Below are 24,175 nucleotides of genomic sequence, written 5' to 3'. Positions count from 1 at the left end.
GGGTTCTAACCTGTCTCTGCGTCTAACCACTGGGATGCTGGGAGTCCATTTAATGTTAGTGGATTCAGTTGACCAGTTTCTAAAATGAGGGGCTTAAAATGGGCTTAGAATGAAAGGTTCCTTCCAGCTCCGACATTCTGCAACTCTGAGGATCTCATTCAATAAAACTGGAAGAAGAGCCAGAGTACATTAAATTTCACTTACATGCAAATGAACAAGGCTGTAAATTCTAAAGTGTACTCCATTTTGTAATTTGCTACTTTAATAAACAATTTTAGATTTATGTAATACATTTTAGTCTTTAAGACATCCTATTCCTATTAGTATCTGAATTGTATCGCTATGAAAGGAGATGCATGGAGACGTGAAATAATGTAACTGATCTTAGAGGGCAAAGTTATTCATATGAAAGTATTCACAGACTTCCTGCTCAAGTATCTTAACAAAAGAAATCCTGTCACTAAATCACCAGCTCCATTTCCCCTTCCTTAACATCATAAAGAAGAAATTCTTCTTGCTGGAAGAGATACTAATGGGATATGTACAGTAAAAGGCTGAGTGAGAAGAAGGGAAGCACAAGAAAATTCACTCTGTGGGAGGAAGGGTTTAACCAACTTGCTATGTGAGGAAAGTGCTAGAACTTTGAAATAGCATTTTAGTAAGCTTGTTGTGGACTAATTGTGGATCTCTCAAAGAAATAAAGATAATATTTACTTTTTAATTCTTTATGGCTGTTGAAATGTACTTCTTGAATACAACAAAAATTCTAACACCAAATTTTATGATGCCAAGGTTTTTGAGGATGACCATGCTAAATTAAGATAGAGATTCAGTTCCACATAGCCTCTAAAATCTTCTCAGACTCAAATAGGGCCCCTTCGGTCTTTGCTCTTTTTTTCTCTCTAACCCCCTCTGTCCGCCCACCTGACAAACACTTATTAAATGCCTTTAGGTGTTAGAGGATCAAGGATATGTTCAATATAGGCCTTTCCCTGGGGTAGATCCCCACGGGCTCCAGGCTCTGGGTAAACTCCAGGGATATCTCTGGCCTGTGGGCTTAGAAGGTTTGGATTGACACTGTCTCCAGCTACAAATTAGCTGATAACATTATTCCCCATCTCTTCTAAACCTCTGCCTTCCCCCCTTTCAAATTCATCCTCTTCTTGCATCACTTTCTTTTCGACTCTGGCTATATCTTGCCAATGGAATCCAGATCATTCCCAGTCTGACACCAAATTTATAATGGGAGAGGATGAGAAAGCATAATCACAAAACACTAAGTTTCTAAGTAAAGGCCTCATTCAGTTAAAGCGTAATAAAGCAGGGTATATGGTATGTTCCTGAAAAACCACTAGAATGAGCTGCAAAGGACATCCATCCAGTGACATCTCCTTCTCATAGCAGTGACTTTTGCAAAAAGACTGAGTAATTTCTTCTTTCACTCAATGTTTTTGGAATACTTCTAGATAGAAAAGTCATATTTTGAGGTCATTTGTGCACACATCAATACTTCAACATTGCTTTATTGTCTTTATACTTATGTTTCAACATTTTTTATTAATAAAAATCTCAGTGTATCTACTGAGTGTGTTAATCCATAATCAACAACAAAAACTACAACTACGACAAACTACTTCAGTAGCTTATACAAGTGAGTGGTGTTTTTTTCTTGTGTAACAGGTTGGCTGGAGGTGGGCAGTCCAGGCTGCAACAGCTGCCTAAGGATGTCCAGGAATCAGGCTCTGTCTCTCTTCCTGCTGTGCCATCCATAGTGTGTGGCTTCTATCCAAATGGCCACAGCATGGCTGCTGTGCATCCAGTAAAGAAGAAAGGGGAATGCAAATGGGCTTTCTTAACCCAGGCTTTGTTCCAGAAGAGAAAGTCTCCATAGAGACTTGTGTCTATATTTCATTGACCAGAACAGTCACATGGCTTACCCTAGCTGCAAAGGAATCTGGGAAGGTAAATATTTTACTTTCCAACCTCTGAGATAGAGGCCCCTCTATCTCAAGGGGAAAGCAAGGGGAAAGGGTGTAGGATTGGGTGTCATCCTACAACTTCTTACGTATATAACAATGAATGCAACTTACAGCTGCCATCCTCCTCTGCAACCTACTAAATGGTTTCACAGTAACACACAAAAGTTATGAAGGTGGGCTTCCCTGGTGGCGCAGTGGTTGAGAGTCCGCCTGCCAATGCAGGGGACACGGGTTCGTGCCCCGGTCTGGGAAGATCCCACATGCCGCGGAGCGGCTGGGCCCGTGAGCCATGGCCACTGAGCCTGCGCGTCCGGAGCCTGTGCTCCGCAGCGGGAAAGGCCACGACAGTGAGAGGCCCGTGTACCGCTTAAAAAAAAAAAAAATTACGAAGGCAAGGTGCTTTCTAAATTATGAAATGCTTTGTGAATGTTACTATGGGGTATATTTAAATTATTAATTGAATTTTCAAACTCTAAGGTATTTTATGAAAACATTGCTCATCTCTTACTTTGATTCCATACTTGATATATCAGAAATATATACTCTCAACCAGTAAGATAGCACAATTTTCTTTCTTTTCTGTAGTCATTCTTACCTGTAGACACTAGCTCTGGATCACCTTCAGTGAACAGCTCCCCTTCTATCTCCAGCTATTCTGTTCTTCTCACATCTATCTCTTTGTATCTGAGAGTAGGAGCTGTACCTGAATTATAGGAAGGAAGGAACTGCCAACTCACTGACTGGCTATATATTCTTCTTCCTTTTTCTACTGCACAGTTTGTCTTAGTGCTGATTTATTGGGTTGAGTAGTTGCATCCAGACAGCTACATGCCAATCACGTGTACCCTGGTTACTCATTATCAGCCTTAGGATACCATACAACTCACTAATGAGCACATTATAATGTTGGCCAGGGCTAATTAGATGACAATCATGTGCATTGCTTTATTTACAGTCTATCCATTTAAATTAACTGGACATTTAATTGAACACAGTGTGAAAGAAATTGGAATTGTGTTTCAAATTTCGTTTAAGTTAATTTCATTTGTCGTCTCTTATAGGCAGGTGAGATTATTCACTTGATCTGGAAATTTTCAGCAAATACAAATGGACATAATGCTTATTTTATAATGGCACACACGCATATGTAAATTTATCTCAAAATGTGTTTGGAAACAGCAACCAAATTTGCAATTTTTATCTCCACTAATATCTTATGTGCTCTGACTGCAGAGAGATTCTGCATGCATAAGAGCTATTAATAGACCCAACTCTTAGTTGGAAACATGAGGCAGGATCCTAAAACAACCTGAATAGAATATTCTGATATTATCTTAGGATAGGAAACTTACATTTAATTCATGAATAAATATGTGGCGATCTATACCTAATTATGATCCTATGTATTTTCCTCTTTCAGGACATAGCATCAAAAAATTAAAGGATCTACCTTTTTAAGTGAGTGTATGATTGCCAAAAATTGCATGCACAACTGCACTACTAAATTCAAAGTCTTTCTATTGAAACAATTTCCTAAGAGCACATGTAGAATAGACTTAGAGTAACTGTATAAAAAGGTGTTTCTATACAAAAGGATCTAGAGGCCAACTCTTCTATTTTTTTCTCAAATAGTAGCATTTCTGGTTTATGGGTATCTGCTTCCATGTAGTTTTGAGACACTTACATGACAGAATTTCTTTAGGCCTCTCTCATTCTTGAGAATAGTTTGCTAGGTATACAATTCCAGGATGGAGATAATTTTTCCCTCAGAATTCTGAAGGCAGATCTTTATGTCTTCTGACTTTTAGTGTCATTGTCAAGAGATCCTATGTCATTATTTTTCTTTATTATATGTCTCTTATAAAATTTTAGTATCTTCTCCTTTCCCCCGGTTTTCCAAAATTGCATAATAGTGGGCCCAGGTAGGATCTTTGTTTATTTATTATATTTGACACTTGGTGAACTCTTTCAAGTTGGAAATTCACATCCTTCAATTATAGGACATATTCTTGGACTATTTAATCATTTTCCCCCTCAGTTTTCTCTACACTGTCTTTCTGGAACTGCTGTTAGCTAATTATGGCATCTCCTGAATTGTTCCTCTAAATTTTATTTTCTAACTCTTCATCTCTTTCTGTCCTACCCTCAGGGAAATTTCCCCAACTTTATCTTCCAATACTTCTATTTTTTTCTTCTGTAAACTTTTATTAACTGGGGTAACAGGGAGAGTTTGATCACAGCAGAACCCATCCTGAAAGCACTAGAAATTACAGAAAGACGAGATAAGGATCAGACACAACAGATTAAGCAAGTCCTTCCATCACGTGAGAAACAATAATATAAAACTGTAGAAACCAAATCTTTGTGAGTGATACAGGATACGGAAACGGAACAAAAATGAAGACATTGGCACTCCTGGTGTTGCAAAATAAACTTGCAACTTCATTTCTATATTTTTGAAGTTGTAATTCAATGTTTTTCCCAAATCATTTCAAGCCTTCTCCAGTGAACATTTTCCCTTTCATCAATAACTTCCAAGGACCTTATTTAAAATATAACTCTTTCTTTAAATTTTTAATTTATTTAATTTATTTATTTGGGTCTTCGTTTCTGCCTGTGGGCCTTCTCTGGTTGCAGCGAGCGGGGCCACTCTTCGTTGCAGTGCGCGGGCTTCTCATTGTCATGGCTTGTCTTGCTGCAGAGCACGGGCTCTAGGCATGCAGGCTTCAGTAGTTGTGGCACATGGGCTCAGTAGTTGTGGCTCATGGGCTTAGCTGCTCCGTGGCATGTGGGATCTTCCTGGACCAGGGCTTGAACCTGTGTCCCCTGCATTGTCAGGCAGATTCTTTAACCACTGTGCCACCAGGGAAACCCCTAAAAAATAACTCTTAATCATCCGTTTTTCTCACCCCATACATTCTATTCCAGGAAACTGGCAGCCTCCCAGCACAGAGCTTATGTTCCTCCTCTTTGAAATGCAAACTTAAACAGATTTTGGTCTTCTTTCTTCAATATTACAAGATGAGCACATGCTTACTGCAAAGCTTAATTCCTTCTCATGGCATTTTTATTCTGCAAGTTACTTGTCACTGCCATTTGTCATAACTTAACTAGAATGCTGTCCTCCATCCTCTCCCTCCCTGACTTTGCAACCATCAATTCTCCTGACCTAACTAGTTAACCTGTTAAACCACCTGTGTGGTTATTTATCAGGAAACACTGGACCAGAAACGTAAATAATATACCTCAATATACAATAGCTCAGGCTTAATTTGTAGGCAGAATTTCATTTGTTGGCCATAGGAAGAAAACACTTATACAAGGTAAAATTCACTATTTTCATTTCACGCTGGGATTTGGAGAAACAAAGGACAGCAACCAATGTGGAGGGGGACGAAGAGGGGGACAAGGCTTGGGATAGAGCCCCCTGCTCCAGACACACCGGCAGAATCTAGTCCAGTAAATGGAGACTTCACCACCCACATACTACACCTTGAATCTATAAATCAACATCCCTGACTGGTAAGCTCCTGCTAATACTTGCCTTTTTCTGCCCCTTTCAGCCTGAGAGCATCCAGAGTATCAAAGTCCTCCTTTCCCATCCTCATCCTTAGACATAAATGAATCTGATTTCACATGCAAGAAAACTTTAGTCAAAAAATACAGTTGGTCTTCAGTCCTTCTGTTCTTCTCCGTATGATCTTGGCCCAGCTCAGAAAACATTTGTCGAGCGCCTATTCTCGACCAGGCTTTGTGTACACTGAGGGTTCAAAAATGCAAAGGATGGTTCTCTGTCCCTGAGAAATTCAAAGTCTCATTTCCTCCAAATCTTGTTAATACCCACGTAGTAACTGGGACTGGCCCCTGCATGGAGAAAGCACTGGGTGATGGCTGAGCAGCTGCTTGACATTGGATTCTCACTGCCACTGACCCTAGCTTCTTTCATTTTCTATATACAGACAGTTAAAACTAAATTACTATTGAAAGTTATTAGAAATTAGCTCAGATGCCAATGTATGACCGTGTCTGTAAAAGTAAAATATCATTAGTTCTGCTTAAAGAAAAAAAGAAAACCCACAGCACTTCTGTAATTGGTGCACCAACTGTGCATGAAGTTCTCAAGTCAGGTCAACTGATGGGGGCTCCTGTGGTGACTAGTTTGTAGTAGGCTCCCTTCTGGGCCATCAGTTCTTCATGGGTCCCCTTTTCAATCACCATCCCCTGTGACATGACAGCAATGATATCCGAGTTCCGGATGGTGGACAAACGATGGGCAATGACAATGCAGGTCCGACCTTCTCTGGCTTTGTCCAAGGCGACCTGCACCGTCTGCAAAGAGAAGATGGAAAGTTGATGCAAAGACGCATGCTTGTTCCCTGGCCCACCATCGTGAGAGTTCTGTTTCATACCACCTGATTAACATCTCTATATTCAGGGGTTAAACCCAAAGGCTTGACAGGAGAGAGAGGATTAACTAAATATTTGCTGAATGCAATACATCAGTGACTTAAATCGCAGTCTACAAGCTGAAAAATTTCAGTGAAGCCAGAATGAACCAAACTACAAGATCACAGAGTAATTTTACAATACTTGAGGGTCTAGTTTGCTAAAATGAAACCAAGGAAGCAATGTAAGGTAACAATTAAATGGTCACTCCTGGGCTTCCCTGGTGGCACAGTGGTTGAGAGTCCGCCTGCCGATGCAGGCGACACGGGTTCGTGCCCCGGTCTGGGAAGATCCCACATGCCACGGAGCGGCTGGGCCCGTGAGCCATGGCTGCTGAGCCTGCGCGTCCGGAGCCTGTGCTCCGCAACGGGAGAGGTCACAGCAGTGAGAGGCCCGCTTACCGCAAACAAAACAAACAAACAAACAAACAAAAGGCACTCCTAATACTGTTCTTCATTGAAGACGTTTTAGCTCTCCCCAAAACAGAATCCTGACTTTTAAGGAGTTAATTCTAAATGGTAAGTTTCATAATTGTGTTTTGCCCAATTACGTTTCCTTTCATGCAAACTGCACATCAGATACCGCCTCTAACTTTGTGTTGTATGCTTCCCACCTGCTCTGCCATGGAACTTTAGAACTATAAAATATGAAATGCCTATCAGATGGCCTGGATTACTTTATTTTATTTAAGAAAGCTCATATTTGCCCATGAAAAAAGTGTCACCTAGCCTAAACAGTCTTAAAAAGAATTCTTATTTTAAAGTGAAAAAAATTTTTTTATTTGAAGAAATCCTATTTTAAATCACTTTCTCTAGACTATTGTCTTTGGGCGCCACAAAGGAGGGGCAATTTCTACTATTAATGAATCAGAAAATTAACCATACTACCATTTTATAAGGACAAATATTACAGCAAAAAACTCATTTATAATGATCTAAGACTTTAGAAAATCAATACCTACCTTTTCACTTTCTGTGTCTAAGGCAGAAGTAGCTTCATCTAGTAGCAAGATTTTAGGATCTCGTATGATGGCCCGAGCAATAGCAATGCGTTGTTTCTCCCCTCGAGAGAGTTGGGACCCCTGGGACCCAACATTAGTTTCATATTTCTGGAAAAAATATGGTAAGTTTGAGAACCAGAAACAGCCATTGCTCCTGTGCTGTATGGAGCCCGCATCAATGACCCCTCTGAGGATTTAAATAATTTGTTTTTTTTGAAATTGGGAATAATTTGTATAAAGGATGTCAAATCCATTTAGGAATATTAAAAAAAATATGGCGTTTTATGACCTTTCACGTTGGGAAACACGGGGACTTTGTATCCCTTTCTCTGCATTTCTTTTAGGTTTGTATTTTTGATCTCTTTCTCCTTGCATATGAGATCCTCCCTGATTTAAGATTCCCAACTCCTGTCTGGAAGATCTTTCCAAGACAGAATGATCCTAGGCATATAAGGGCCTTCAAGAGATCTCCTGGTCCATTCCCTTGTTGAGGTAGTATCATTCTGGAACACAAGTCTAACTTTCAATCTTCACTCTTGCTGCATACCAGCTCTGTGATAATGAACAAATTGTTTAAATTTCTGTGAGCTGCAAAATCATCTGAAAAATGCAGATATTAATAACTAGTTAACATATTTGTTGTTTTAGATGAAATTATGAAGGAAAATCCCTGCCTGACGCCTACGTAAAAATCAGTTACATTCACAGAGTATTTACTATGCATCAGGTATTGTACTAACTATTCTAGCCAGCTTATCATTTAATGTTTACAGAAATCATTTTCTCCCGATTACTGTTTTTCAGTTTCCATGTCTTAATTTTCTTAGTGATCAACCACCAAGAGAAACCCTTGGTGGATGGAAAAATGCAGAGTCAATATCACACTACATTCAAACTTGGCTCTGGGAAAGTAAGGAACTCCAAGGCAAATGCAACTTACCCACCATGCACAGGAGTTGCTGCCAAGTAATGAAATGATCATGATGACAATAGTAACAGCAGCAGCTTTCTTCCTGAGGCTATTATGTGTGCTCTCTCATTCTAAGTTATTTTTTGCATTTTGTAGACGACTGAGTCTCAGAAAAGTAATTGTTACAGTAGTAACTTTACACTAGAAAGTGGCCAAGCTTGGATTCAAATCAATGTCTGTTCCAAATCTCAGGATTTTTTTTCCGTTATGCTAAGCTGATGCTCAATGTGGTACTGCTTTACTTACAACAAGTAATAGAGAATCCTTTGCATTGGATAATATACTACTTTCCAAAACTAAAGATTATGTTGATGAAGGACATTTATTTTGCGTAAAAGACTGAGATGACCTCAGGGCACTGGGAAATAAGTTGTGTTGCCTTTGACCTTCTCCTTGATCCACAATCATAATACTTTTTAATCATTCTACCTCTCTCCCTCCCCATCTGCCATAGGGAATGACTCTGACTTGGTACCCACCTCTGGAAGGGACATGACAAAGTCATGCAGCTGAGCCTGCTTTGCGGCTTCTATGACTTTTTCCGTGGGGATTTCTTTGGTGTTGTCTCCATACTTGATATTGTCCACTATGCTACAGGCAAACAACACTGGTTCCTGGGAAACGATTCCAATCTTAGAGCGGAGAAACTGGACGTTTATGTTTTTGCTGTCATGGCCATCTATCATCTGCCAATAGAGGTGACAATCAGGGCACTGAGTTTTAGAATTCCAGCAGTGAGGAAAGTTTGTATACTAGAGTTAGTGTTATACAAGATATTTGCTTTGCTTAAGAGACAACAATCCAAGGACTCTTGGAAATAAATTATGTTGCCTTTGACCTCTGGAGGTGGTGTCTGCCAAAAGTGGTGTCAAAGCTGTGATCAGACATGGTTGTTTGTTTCCCAAATTCTAGTTCTACAGGTAGTATTACACAAACAGGAAAGGCACTCCAGACAGTATCTAGTTAAAAAAAAAAAACAAAAAAAAACTTCCCCTTATCCTTTGGTGCAGTACATCCTCTCCAAGTACATAAAATTCCTCGATTTTGAGACTCCATGGGGTTTGAAATGGGGTTTCCTATGTAAAGCTATTGGACAATGTAAGAATCAAACTTGGTTCCTTGATTTCACTGATACTAACCTCTGAATAATTGAGATAACAGACCCCAGTAAGAAAGGAGTACATTTATTCACTTAGTCAACCAACAAACATATATTGAATTACCTGCCACAAAGGCACCATGCTAGACAGTCTTTTGTACGTTATATAAAGAAAAAATAATTTGTAGTGAGGTGGATGGACCTAGAGCCTGTCATACAGAGTGAAGTAAGTCAGAAAGAGAAAAACAAATACCGTATGCTAACACATATATATGGAATAAAAAAAAAAAAGTGGTTCTGAAGAACCTAGGGGCAGGACAGGAATAAAGAGGCAGATGTAGAGAATGGACTTGAGGACACGGGGAGGGGGAAGGGTAAGCGGGGACGAAGTGAGAGAGTAGCATTGACATATATACACTACCAAATGTAAAATAGCTAGTGGGAGGCAGCTGCATAGCACAGGGAGATCAGCTCCGTGCTTTGTGACCACCTAGAGGGGTGGGATAGGGAGGGTGGGAGGGAGACGCAAGAGGGAGGAGATATGGGGATATATGTATACATATAGCTGATTGACTTTGTTATGAAACAGAAACTAACACAACATTGTAAAGCAATTATACTCCAATAAAGATGTTAAAACAATAATAAAGAAAGAAAGAAAAAAATCTCTGTTTTTTAGGAACTCATGATCTATCTAGGCAGTTAATTACAGGAACTCATATGTCTACCATTTGAGCTCTTTCACTTAAAAGCCTTAGAATAGTAAAGGTACAGTATGTCTCACATACTACAATACTGTAAAGTATTTGGCCCCATGATTTCAGAAAAAGATTATATTAAATGGTGTAAATATATGATGTTTTAGATAATTTTTTGGCAGTGTAAAAAACAAACACTACTAGAAAAAATATAAGGCATTCTTCAACAGTTATCCCTCACTCATCTTCCTCTATGCATTTTCCATAGTACTTATAGACTGCAAAGCACAATTTAACAATTAAATACTGGAGCTGTTTGCTAATTATTGTCTATATGCTAGTGTTGTAAGCTCTTAGAAGGTGTAAGACATGCTTCATGCTCCTTAGAATTTCCCACAGGGCCTAATGCAGTGCTGGGCACATCATAGGTACCCAATTAAATGTTGAAAATGTTGAATGTCTGCGTTTGTTAGCTTCCTTAAAAGCAAAGAGGATTTTTAAAAATTGCATTAAAGGTGGTATTTTTCCTACTGAAAAATATTTGTAGAAACATTTTACGATGATGTAACAAAATATATTGTGGCTATGATATGCAAGGAATCATATTGATTTCTTCATGGGCATTGCTTTCTACCTGCGACCAGAACATTCACTGAGTACATTCAGAGAAATATACTTAATATACATGTTAATGTTGAAGAAGTCAAACATGAAGGATTCAGGTCCCTGCATGTCATGTAGTTCACAGTCTACCTGGGTGATAGACATGAAAGATCTGACACTTGGGGAAACTGGATCCTGTCCTTTGTATAGATCAGACCCCCAGTGCAATGTACTTTCTAGATTCATCAATCACCAAATACTTTCAAACAAATTAAAATCTCTATACCTAAAATTAATAAAAGTGATTATAAACTACAGATAATCAACTCTTACTCCTTATTTTCATAATTTCCTGGATTTTTACCACTATCTGTTTGCTTATTTTCTTGTTTTGCTTTATGCAAGGGAAACTTTAGTTGCCTCTTTCAAGTTTCTTTCAGCATTTCTCATCATGTTATCTATCCTCATTGCAATGAAGATTATACTATTCAGGGATATCAGAAAGTCCTTTTTCAAAAAAGAAGGATTAAATAATCAATCAGACCCACACCTCTGAATCATTTCTTAGAAAACTACTTGCAGATGCACTCCAACAAAATGAGACAGAAAACAAAAGAAAGAGGAAGATACGGGAACTAGGAAATAATGGATCTAATCCAAAAGATACTGCAGGAAACTCATAGGCTGACAGTTGTTCAGCAGGTATAGGATGTAATTAGTCCAGGCAGTGGCAGAAATAAGGGAAAGAAGCAGGTTCCTCTGAATAGGTATCAGGAGAGAGACATTGGAAGAAACTAAAGATTTTATAAAGGCAGAGAATGCAAGAAAAAAGAAAGTCTTTCAGAAAAACAATCAAGAAAGAAAAATGTAATGTTAATGTACCTCACTACTTAACTATGAGATGAACAATATTTACTTAGCCATAATAAAAGTTGTTAATAGATTTTCAACTTTTAGAATCAACCTAGAGCAAAAGCATGAAAGATAATAAATGTCATAAACAAAAGGTAAGCATTTTATACTCTTTTTAAAAATGTAGTACATATATACAATGGAATATTACTCAGCCATAAAAAGGAATGAAACTGGGTCATTTGTAGAGATGTGGATGGACCTAGAGTCTGTCATACAGAGTGAAGTAAGGCAGAAAGAGAAAAACAAATATTGTATATCAACGTATATATGTAGAATCTAGAAAAATAGTGAACCTATTTGTAGGGCAGGAATAGAGACATAGATGTAGAGAACAGACATGTGGACACAGTGGGGGAAGGGGAGGGTGGGACAAATTGGGAGATTAAGTTTGACATAAATACACTACCATGTGTAAAACGGATAGCTAGTGGGAACCTGCTGTATAGCACAGGAAGCTCAGCTCAGTGCTCTGTGACGACCCAGATGGGGGGGAAGGGGGAGGGAGGGAGGTCCGAGAGGGAGGGGATGTATGTATACATACAGCTGATTCACTTCATTGTACAGCAGAAACTAACACAACATTGTAAAGCAATTATACTCCAATTAAAGAAAAAAAGATAATATAAAAGTATAGTTATTAGGACTTGAGAGATAAAAAGAGGGAGGAAGAGGTGAAAATAGAGGTAGAATTGCTAATATTCTCATCTTAGAAAATGAGAATTCAAGAGATGTTATCTATAGGTGATGGAAAAGAAACAGAAGTGTATTAATTAAATTTACAAATAAAAGAACTTTTAAAAGTAATGTAACCATATTGGGAGGAGGTGGGTAAAAGGAGGGGGAGAAGTGAGGGTAAGCTAAATTTCCATCTCTTGAGAATAAATCAACAGAGGGCCTAAATTCGTTAAATCATGAAACAGCAGCATAAGCATATTATTTAGGGACTTTGAGGTAATCATTGGGAGATCTAAAAACATAAAGTGGTTAAAGATAGTTGCCTTTGAGCAGGAAAATGGAGAATGGGGGGTGGAAAGGGTGGAATAAGGGGTTGGGTTTTTTTTTTTTTTTAACAAATCTTTCTTCTTCTACTTTGTGCTCCTTTGCATATATTATTTGGAAAAAATAGAAAGGAAAAAGAAAAGAAGAGAAAAAAGGAAGAAATTCTGTGGAAAATAAGCAACAAAGCAAACCACCAACATCCTAACCAAAGATTTATGGCATATGACTACCAATTTGAGGTCCTTATATTATTTAGACTTTAGCTTCTTGAATCAGGATTGTCTCAGATTTTTCATACTAAATTCCCTTTCTTACTCATTTATCATTGTGTTTCTTATCACCCCCACTTTTTCCATTCCCAGTCATTAGTTTCCTGATTAGTCTGCACTTTCTGCCCCATTTACAGGTAAGTGAATGCTTCTGTTAAGTACACTCATCTCCAGCTTTGCAGTTTTCTTTGCCTAACTGGTCAGCAGACCATCTGGAACTGGGAAGAATATAATGTTAGAAATTGTGAGGTAGAATCAGGTCAACCAGCAAATGACTGGAACTGGAAAATACTGTCCAAGGCAAGCGCTTTGGAATGAGTCTGGCAAGACATAACCTTGAAGATGACTTTTAGGGGTTGGAGATACTCTGCAGAAAGCAAAATTTTCAAATGCATTGAGAATTTTGCATTGCTTACCACCTTCCCTTGGTTAGGATCATAGAAACGTTCCAGCAGCTGAATACTGGTGCTTTTACCACATCCACTGCTTCCAACAAATGCCAGGGTTTGCCCTGGACCAACAGACACTGAGAGACCATTCAGAACTTGTATATCAGGTCGGGAAGGATATGTAAATTTACAGTCAACAAAGTCAATCTGCCCCTGGAAGTTGTCCTGTGGACGGGAAGATTAGAATTATATATGCTCTACTAGAATCTAGACTATTGAAAATGCACATAAGCCTGAGTTTTAAATCCTTGCTTAAGATACCTTCAACACCGAGCTGCTGAAGTGCAAAGTATAAAGACAGCAACTTAATGAAATGGCATTCTAGTCCCTATTCCAGCAGATGTAGAATAAAAGGAGGCTTGAGCATTGAATTTAAAGATATTTGATCTCTTATTCCCATTCTAACCTAAGGGGATTTCCTGGTCACCCATTCTTTGACATTCTGCATGGAAGAAAATAGAGGATATAATTGCATCACAGAAGCCAGTAACTGCAAATTCCTACAGCTCTGTTCCCCCAGAGATTTAAAATAATAGCATTACACTTGAAATGACTTACACAGAAAGTTACTTGAGCCCTAAATTGCAAAGGTGAAATACCTTGAGTTGTACTCTCTGACATGTGAACTCTGGAAAAGGATAGACATTTAATAAACTACACAGAGACTTACCTTTTATTGAGCTGAGGGAGAAATAGGGCATTTGACCAATTTTAAAAGATTTCTGAATTTAGTTGACTTTACTGGGGTTTAGGGGTTTTGGGCTCTCTTGAACATACTGGGATATTAAAAATTAGGCAGGGAAGATTTAAAAACACCTGTAGGGACTATCAATTAGAAAAAGTGATATTTCATTGAGGTCAAATTAATTTTCTGGGAGCCCACATGAGCTCACGTGGAACACAGATAAACATGAATTAAATCAGTATTATTGGACAGGAGAAACTGGTTTTTCTACATTCTGTACCAGGATATCAATAGAAATCCTGGTGGTTGGGTAGGTCTCAAAAGACATGTAGCTTCATTCATTCCGGAACTAAGTGTGTTTTATAGTACCTGTGTACTATAAAACAAGTATTCCCTGGATATCATTGCCTTATTCAAGTTCCAGCTTTATGAAGAATTTTTAATGCTAAGGTACTTCATTCCTTTACATTTGTAAATCTACTGTCTGTCCATTCCGAGGGCATATGAGTTCACCCATACACTGCAGAATTTAGAAGATAAGTGGTCTTGAATAATCAGCCCCAATGGCTGCTCTGCACACACACAGAAGCACAAGCCTCCCCCACTGACCTCTTATCCCTCTATACTTACCCATCTTTCACCCGCACTACTATACACCTTGATTGTGGGTTGTCGGTCCAGCAGTTGGAAAAAGCGTGCAGCTGAGATTTTAGCTTTGGCATAACTTGGGGTATAAGAGGATGCTCTCCCAAGAGCTGTCGCACTCATTACAACTGAAGAGATCACCCTGTAGTTGGACAGACACCCAGGTAGAAAGGGCGTGGTGTGGTTGGTGTGACGGCCTAAGAGGCAGGAGTTTGGGGGTCTAGCCCTGGAAAGGACCAAGCAGCCTTGAGCAGGCCTCTTTAGACTTGTCTGGGAATGGGAGATTGGAGAGATTAGCCTTTTTCAAATTGTGTTCTAAGAAGAAAGGGTGAGGGGAGGATTGAACAAGGCGGGTCTCAGATTTCCAAACCCTGCTTCAACTACAACAGCTTTTTAAAAAAAATTTGTTTGAGAAAAAAAGACTTCTCAGAAAAAAAAAAAAAAAAGGAGGGAGTTTGAAAGATCACCGGATTGCGTTGCATTTTTACAACGTTAACATTCTATGAATCTATGATTAATGTGTAAAAGACAATGATTGGTGATATAAGCATCAATTCTGTACCAAGCAGGCATGTAACATGATGCAATTGCCTGTATCCTTCTACTTGTCCCAGCCTCAATGTGTGCATAATTAATGAGCAAATAAGTGAATAAATAAATGAATGATAAATATGATAAGAGATAGCCCTTTTGCTCTATAGACCATGCTGCGAGGGGCGCCCCCCAAAGTTGTCCACCTGCACTGTAATGCACCATGGGGCCTGCCTCAGTGGGGGTGGGGTGGGGTAGGGTGTCTCTGTGTGTTTTACTGCTCAGTTCATAAGCAGAAATTGTTTTAGGCCAGACTGGCAAAGCCAGACATCTCTAGGAGCCCAGTCCAAAACTTAAAGCTATGACAAGCACCCGGAATAAAATAGGAAATGATGGAAGGTCATCTTTCATTTTTTAAAGAGAAGCCGGAAATTGGGAGCTTTCTGTAGTGCCCCAATTTTTACACGTTGGCAAATAATTCTTCAAAAGTCTTACATAAACTAAACAAGTCAAGGCGTTTGTGATTTCTGATTTAGGGTTAGTAGCTCTACATACGCAAAAATTTAGAAAGGAGACTTTCCTGGTTGAGGTGGGCATGGTGGGGCAGGAGAAAAAAAATTTCTTCTATATTTCTAGAAGAAGATAGAGGGCGAGCAGATAGAACTCGTGGCTGGAGAAGAGATTTCTTTTAGGACCGATTTTCCTAATGTCCTCCAAGGCTTTCTCAGACCGTCTCCCCCTCATCCTTCCAAGGTTCCCTGCCCCATCACACCACACCCATATGCATGTGCACCCAGTCCCTTGGTACCCTGACACCCTTAGGTGTCTGGAAATGTGAGAAACTGGACTCAAAGCTAACCTTATTAGGAGAGCAGACTGCAGCTATAAACAAAAGAACAAAATTCCCCTGACTAGTCTTTGCTGTCTCTACCTAGGAAGAGTCAGCTAGATATGTGCCTTATTTACAAAAAGTAGAGTTCAAATAAGGTAGTTCTAGGAACCATCTTATTCAAGGACTTTAGATTTTCTCAGCATTAACCAGTATGGTAGATTGTGAAAATGCTTAATTTGTCATATTACTCTGTACACACCCTTTTTTTTTGCAATATGATTTTTTTATTCCTCTGTGATATTGTGACTTATGATAAGAAAACTATATTGGTCTTTTGTCAGTTCCTGGCACAGACTCCTAAACCCTTGGAATTTCCCAAGTTTTGAGAGGACCGAGGTGTCTTTTGTTATGTTAATGAAGTGACTTTGGTAAAAACTCTAGATAACCTAAGGATGGGGACTGGTCGCCTGGAGAGCCAACCATGAGATTAGAGGGGTGGAACTTCAGTCCCTTCCCCAACCTCAGGGGAGGGGAGAGGCTGGAGATTGAGTTCAATCGACAATGGTCAGTGATTTAATTAGTCAGGTCTACGTGATGGAGCCTCCATAAAAACCCAAAAGACAGAGTGCAGAGAGCTTCTGGGCTGGTGAACACGTGGAGATTTGAGGAGAGTGGCATTCTTGGCGAGGGTATGAAAACTCCAAGCTCTTCCCACATACTACATCCTATGCATCTCTTCCATCTGGCTGTTCCTGAGTTGTATCCTTTTGTAATAAACTGGTAATCTAGTAAGTACATGTTCCTCTGAGTTCTGTGAGCCGCTCTAGCTCTAGCATATTAATCAAAGCTGAGGATGAGGTCATGGGAACCTTGGGTCTACAGCTTGTTGGTCAGAAGCACAGGTGATGACCTGGACTTGCTTTGGTGTGGAGGGTTGGGGGAGGGGCGGTCTTGTAGGACTGAGACCTTAACCTGTGGGAGGACCCAACGCTATCTCCAGGTAAATAGTGTCACGATAAATTGAACTGTAGGACAGCCATCAGGTGTCAGTGCCATGTGATAGCCGTGTGAGAGTAAAGGAGAAACAATTATCGGATCCTCTCATCAAAAGATGGGGTCCGTTCCTCTTTTCTCTGAATCTGGACTTGGTCGTATGACTTTCTTTGGCCAAAGAGATATTAGAAAATGTGATGCATGCAGAGTTGGCAAGTGCTTGCATGTTGGGGCTTGCAATCTTCTGTTGCACTTGGAACTCTGAGAGCACAATGTGAAGAAAACAAGCTCAGCTGCTAAGAGGCCATGTGGAGAGAGAAGGGCACTCAGAAGCCTGATTGAGTCAGCCTAGTCCAGAAGAACCACCCTGACAGCACACAGAATCTTTTAAGAAATAATAAATCTGAGCTGTTTAAGACACCATGTTTGGGATGGTTTAAGCAGCAGAAGCTAATGGATAGAACCAGATCATTCCTCCCTGGAGTGCTGATCTTTTATGACTTTGGCCAGGTAGTCCTCACCTGAACACATAGCTGAAATGGAGCCTCTCATTGGAAATTAAGTAACCTCCATATCTGTAGGAAGCAGAATTAGCAACAAACACAATGCACTGGGAAAAACCAAAGCAGAATCCGTAAACATTTGCTTTGCGGATGGCTGTCTTGTATGGCTTCTCCAGTTCAGCCTCAAACACTTCTATAAACTGCCTCTCCTTTCCAATCCCAGCCACAGTGCGAATATTACTGAGGGCTTCACTTGTAATCTGAAGAATGAAAAAGAGTTTTAGAAATAAAAGAGCAGAGATAACTGCTTTCATGACATTTTCAACCATTACATGGATTAGATCTGGTGCAAATGACAGAAGGCAGTATACAGCACAGATGGGGGCATCATCTGGGAACATAGAGAGGTTGCTGGAGATCAATTTGACTGGACCCTGAGACATTCTATCAGTTCAACACAAGTTCTACTTGATCCTAACATGGCTTTGTTGCCTCTACTTGTTGAGGAAGAGAGAAGAGGGGGAAAAACGGTACACAAGGCTATCTTTGTGAATTCATTTGAAATGTTCAAAATGGTATCTTTAGATGTGTCTGAGAGAAAAAGATTGTTTAATAATATAAACCTAAAATATTAGATTCTATTTCTTAAAAAATTATGACCAAATACTATATAAGATAGATTAAAACTGAGTATGAAGTTTATCTTTTAGTCTATACTACGAATTTGTATTTGTTTCAATCTCTACTCTAGGGTAAATAACCACTGTTTCTGAATTAGGGTGCTATCCTAAAAAAGGTACAAAAGTGGGCTACTTCCTCCTATTGGCATATGAAATTCTTTTGGCTTCTGCCTACTTGGGCAATGTTCACATTCCTTCTTTAAAGAGAAAAAACCCAGTTTATAGTAAATTTGTTAAAAGGTGAGGGTGTGTTTATGTGTGTGTGCATGATTCCTTATCCCTGATATCTGTCTATGCCACCATATTTTCATTTACCTCTGATAACCAGATTTAATTAGAACATACTCTTAAAAGTGCATAGCTAAAACCTAAGTGTATTCGAGACCTAAACTGTATATATCTCATGGTTCTCTTTGGGAAAGACATTTGCCCCAAGTCAGGCAGACACTGAAATGTGAAAGTTAAAAGCATGTGCCATTAAAAAGATAGTAACTCCTCTCTGTGTGGGTGGCATGACCTGCAGAAACCATTAAGCTGAAAAAACCAAATAGACAGGAAAGTGAACTATCCTCTCTTGCAAAGGAGAATACTACACCAAACTGGGATGTAGAAAAAATAACTGTTTGACAGGAAACTGAACATGTAACCCTCTGTGTTTTCCCCACTATTTCTCCACACCTGCTCAATCTCATATCATCAGAGGCATATATGAAAAAGGCTAATGGGAAGTTTCTAACCATGAATGTTTGTAGGCTGATAGCTTCCTTAAGTCTGTTTGCACCCCTCATTCTTAGCAGTCTGACAGCCACTCAGCCATAAGCAGTCTGAAAAGTGGGTCTGGGAGATTACCTGTCCTGCGACCTCCAGAGCCTGCTTGTCATTAGTGGCAAATCCCATCAACATTTTGGTCTGTATGGCTCCCGATAAAGCCAAGAAGGGGAAGAAGCACAGTATAACCAGGCTTAGCTTCCAGCTAAAGAAGAAGGCGATGATCATGGCCACGGTGATGTTAGTGAAGGAATTGACCATCATCCCGATCTGAGAGCCGGCAGCCTGCAAGCCAACAGTGATCAACCAATTTCAGACACACAGTCTCTAACTAAATATCATGAAAAAGCTATTTTGTAGCAAACAGATAGGCTTTAAAAAATTATTTTGATAAAATATACATAACAATGTTTATCATTTTAGCCATTCCTAAACGTACAAGACAGTGGCATCAAATACCTTCACAATTGTAACTATCACCACATTTATTCCCAAAACTTTTTCATCATTCCTAACAAAAACTATACCCATTCAATTTAACATCCCTTCCTCCCTCTCCCCAGCCAGATCCTGTTAACCTCTATTCTATTTTCTGTCTCCATGACTTTGCCGATTCTAGGTACCACATATAAGTGGAATCATATAATATTTATCCCTCTGTGTCTAGCTTATTTTATCAAGCATAATATTTTCAAGATCCATCCATGTTACAGCAGGTATCAGGATTTCATTTATTTTAAAGCCGAATAATATTCCATTGTGTGTATATACCATATTTTGTTTATCCATCGATCTGTTGTTGAAAACTTGGGTTGTTTTCACCTTTTGGCCATAATGAATAATGGTGCTACGAATATGGGTGTACAAGGATCTGTTTCGTCACTGCTTTCAATTCTTTTGGGTATATACTTAGGAGTGGAGTTACTGATCATATGGTAGTTCTGTTTTAAAAAGGGAGGGTCTTTTAATTAAAGAGCCCCCCCAATGCACTTGAAGGCTGGATTAATAAAAGTACATCTTATTCACACCTTCTTGGGAGCTCATGTATTGACTAATTTCATTTCATGGGTATCAGAGCTAGACCAGTCAGCGTGAGATTAATTATAGTGATAATGAATAACCTATAAAAGCTCCTTGCAGATTGAAGGTTGCAGAAATAGAAGAGATGAGATTTTGGCTTATTTATTTAATCTAAGGTCAAGAATAAGGTAAACTAGACACTAGAATATGCAAATGTTGAGAGTAAAATTGGTAAAAACTTTAAGCAGTAAGACAATGCATATTAAAACCTTTCAAAATGATTATACATTTTGATCCAGTGATTATATTTTGAGAACTAAAAATATAGTCAAGGGTATGCCACAAGCTTGATGCAAAATGATATAAATTGCTTATGTGGGGAGGGAGGACCTAAACGGGGAATTCTTTGAGAAATGATGATATATTAAAATGATGAATTAAGCATTCATTAAAAATTCATTGTAGAAGCATATATAAGGACCAAAATATGCTCCCATCAGATTGTTTCAGGAGAAAAAAGAAAGATTACAAAATAATAGGTACGGTGTGACCCAATGACTGTGGAAAACACATTTTCTATTTATACAATAGAAAAAGCGTAGAATGATCAAAATGAAAAATTTACAGGGATTTGCCTCTAAAGAGGATTCCATGTTCCTTTGAAATTCTCCATATCATGGTTCATATTGTTGGTTCAGCTGGTAGAAGTCGAGATATACAGTACAGCACTACAAATCCAGTGAGTTTTTTTCTTCCAAGAGCCTCATGGGCAAACCATGACTTTTCTTTTTCCTCTTTTTCTGATTTTCATGGAAAGTGAGCAGTGGTGTTGAGAGGCAAACTGAACTCTTATCCCTTTAACCCAAATGCCTGGTTTAATAAAGGTGTAGCCTCATCTTGTACACTTGTGCAAATCTCCTGAACAAGGCTACAGGTTGTGGGGTTTAGAAACCACAGCTTAGTCTCCCTTAGTCAGAAAAGACAGCCCTTGGAATGTGTCAGGATTCTAGATAGCAATCATCTCTGTCTTTCCCTCAGGTTCCCGGCTGGGCTGCTTAGAACAGCTTCTTTTCCTAAGACTAACTTACAAGCCAGGCACCTGTGGAAGGAGGCTTTTTTTCCACACACACCCTCTGCGGGCGCCATTAAGTCTCGTGGAATCTGAGCCTCTGGGCCTAAAAAAAAAAAAAAAACAACGATCTGAGAAAGGAGGGAAAATTCTTCTCAATTGCTAGACTCAGAGGAAATGCAAAACTCTGACAGATTTTGATTCATGCCATAACACTGATTCTGGGCACTACCTAGGAGACAGTGTGCTTTAGCTGCTGTTTGTCAGCTTTGGAAATGGGCAAAAATGTAGCTCTGGGGTATCCCCCCCGCGAGTTCCTGTTTCATGGGAAATATGTACGTGGTTATTGTAATTACGTGATTATTGGAATACATAAAGGAAAGAAAATCTACTCCAGTTACTACATGCCTGGTTTCCCCCACGGCTTACCCCTTGAACTTGAGAAGCATCTGTAGCAAGCCTTGTTGTCAGTGCTCCAGGGCTATTTCTGAGGTCATCAAACCAGCCAATTTCTTGCCCTAACATTGCTCTGAAACCCAATTTACGTAGCCTTTTTGTGAGGAGTTCCCCGGATTTAGCAAAAGCATATCCCTGAAACATAAAGGAGTCTTCAGTGATATTTTAACAGGAAAAGGGGGAAAATAACTAAATCGCTTACTGAAAAATAAAATTCCTTACCTGCAGAAATTGAGTGCAAAAAGATACACAGCCTATTGCTACAAAGAGCAGGCACGCACCGTGGATCTGGGACCTTTGTTCTTCTTTATCAGGAATTGAAAAAGTCTTTGCAAGACAGTAAGCAAGGAAGTAACTTTAGTATTAACAAACAATAGCAAAAGAAATCAATTCAAATATGTTTAAGAGAAATTTCTCTAGGCTTTGGGTTAAAAACCAGTTCACTTTAAACACACTAGCATTAAACCAAAGTTAACTATGAACATGTACACTTAATTCTCTGTGGGGGAAGGAAGGCTGGTGAATGAAACCCAGTGGTTATGACTGACAGAATTTTTGTCTCGTTTCTTTGCCTGATGTAGGCAATTGTATTGGCTTTTCTTTGGTACAGATGAAAAATATGATGAAATGCCTCAAATTCTTTACATAATAAGGCAAGGAAAAAAAGAAAGGAGGAAGAAAAGAAGGGGGAAAGTTACTTGAGAATCTGAGAATATTATTCCAGGACAAAACTCAAAGTAATATGACCTATGTCTTTCCCCAATAAAAAGATGGCTTTCCCACTCTGGTACCTCGCCTATTATTAGTTTTATAGATTACTTATATATATACAAATAATAGAATCATTATAAAAGCAACTGGCACACACACACAAAAAAGCAACTAGCTATCAAGGCATTGACTGGAATTGTCTTAGGACAGAAAAGCTTCCATCCATCAGAGGCTGAAATCGTTGCTTCTAAATCACCAGAAGCTGAAAACATTCCCCTCAAAAAACTATGGAACTTATGAGTGGGTTTTTTTTTTCAGTCTATAATAAGTGGTAAACTATACTCATAAGTATATTCTGAACTTACAGGCACATGCTCAAGTAACTGATTGGGACCCAAGCTGTTGCAATATGAAAATGGAAAGAATAGCTGCATATTCTAATGACATCGCCCTACAGTGAAATAGATTTTAGGTACATCAAAACCCTCCTAATTCAGACTAAGTGAGGGAACTGTGAGAGTTCAGAAAAGCTAGTTATTAGAGAGCTGCACAATAAATCCTTCCTTATTACTCTGCATTAATTTGAGTAACTAGAACAATGCCAGAAAGCAGTTGCTCAAAGGAAACCATTTATTCAACAAATATTTATCGAATGCCTGCTATATGCCAAATAAATCTCCTGTAAACAATGTATACTACTCCATTAACAAATCCTTTTTTGTAAAGCAGAAGTAACCCGTTGAAATTATCACAAATTCCAAAGTAGGGAGAGGGGTTCTAAATTAATGAGATGTACTGTTTCTAGGACAGAGCATTTGGGCCCGTTATGGTTCTTAGCAACAAAGAATACATTCATTCTTAATGAATGAAGTGGGTTCAAAAGATGCTACAGTCATTCACCCCACCATGGAATAACTCATGTAAGTTTACTTTACAGTTTACAAATACAAGGACTTAAAGACATATTTCAGTTTGGTTTTAAAAATCACTATACAAATCCCCACAAACCCCAAACGGTGATGCCACAATTCTCATTCCTCTCTAAGGTCACCTATTATAATCATGGACTACAGTACTGCATATTAGCCAGTTTAGCTCTTATTTTATAGATGGGAAACTAAAGCCCACAAGATTGAGTCCTTTGTCCAAGTTCATTTAGCTGGTGGTTATTATTAGATAAGGAAATGCCTGGTTTCCAGATTCCAGTGCAGTGGTTTTCTTCTGGGCACGCTCTCTTGGCTCTTGATATTACCCGTCTTCTCAGTGTTAAAAAAGAATGTTTGGCTAATATTACGTTCAAGATTGGGCATCAGATGTCTGTAATCTTCTCCCCCCCCAACCACAAACTCTACTGCGTGAGTTCTTTGTACATTCTTACTGAAATGCAACCCAAAGGACTGCCCATCTCCTGGTTCTTCTGTTTTTAGACTAGCTGTAGTTCAAGCACACATCTACATCATTTTGTAAAGGTAAGTTTGTTTAAGGAGAAAATGAACATTCTCTAGACTCTTGCTATTTACCAGATGCAAATGTGTTACTTAACCTACTTTAACTTAAATGAGGATTTCCTTAAATTAGGATTCTTAAAACAACCCAGTGAGGTAGATTTTCTCGCCCCATATTATAGATTAGGAAGCTAAGACTCATCAAGGGGAAACCACTTGCCCAGATGCATGCAGACAGCACAGAGCAGAGACCAGCGGCAAGTCCAGGGCTGGCTGACTCCAGCGTTCATGCTTTTCCCCAGCATGCTATGTCCAAACTGCAGTGCTTGGAACACTTGGCACCTTTTCCAAGTCAAATAAACCCAGGGAAAGTGAACCAGAGAAATTATGCTTTACGTGTACATTGAGGC

At 39.1% G+C, this 24,175-nt stretch overlaps 1 protein-coding gene across 3 annotated transcripts in view; it reads right to left on the bottom strand.

Annotated features, from left to right (window-relative positions):
* Positions 1–1,438: 1,438 nt before the first annotated feature.
* Positions 1,439–24,175, bottom strand: part of ABCB11 (ATP binding cassette subfamily B member 11) — a 97,622-nt gene continuing 74,885 nt past the window's right edge. For 2 of the 3 annotated variants that reach the window (XM_081243140.1, XM_081243141.1), the window contains 9 exons: positions 21,832–21,936; positions 21,583–21,744; positions 19,146–19,349; positions 17,635–17,876; positions 14,743–14,899; positions 13,395–13,592; positions 8,875–9,081; positions 7,387–7,533; positions 1,439–6,308 (listed from right to left, as the gene is read on the bottom strand). In XM_081243140.1, coding sequence (XP_081099266.1) covers positions 6,108–6,308; positions 7,387–7,533; positions 8,875–9,081; positions 13,395–13,592; positions 14,743–14,899; positions 17,635–17,876; positions 19,146–19,349; positions 21,583–21,744; positions 21,832–21,936 — 1,623 coding nt within the window. In that variant the 3' untranslated portion in view covers positions 1,439–6,107. The remainder of the gene's footprint in view (positions 6,309–7,386; positions 7,534–8,874; positions 9,082–13,394; positions 13,593–14,742; positions 14,900–17,634; positions 17,877–19,145; positions 19,350–21,582; positions 21,745–21,831; positions 21,937–24,175) is intronic. The other variant, XM_081243142.1, reaches the window with a different exon arrangement.

Source organism: Mesoplodon bidens (genome assembly GCF_964165515.1).
Source record: "Mesoplodon bidens genome assembly, chromosome: 8".
Classification (NCBI taxonomy): domain Eukaryota; kingdom Metazoa; phylum Chordata; class Mammalia; order Artiodactyla; family Ziphiidae; genus Mesoplodon; species Mesoplodon bidens.
This window is presented reverse-complemented; position numbering and strand designations above follow the sequence as displayed.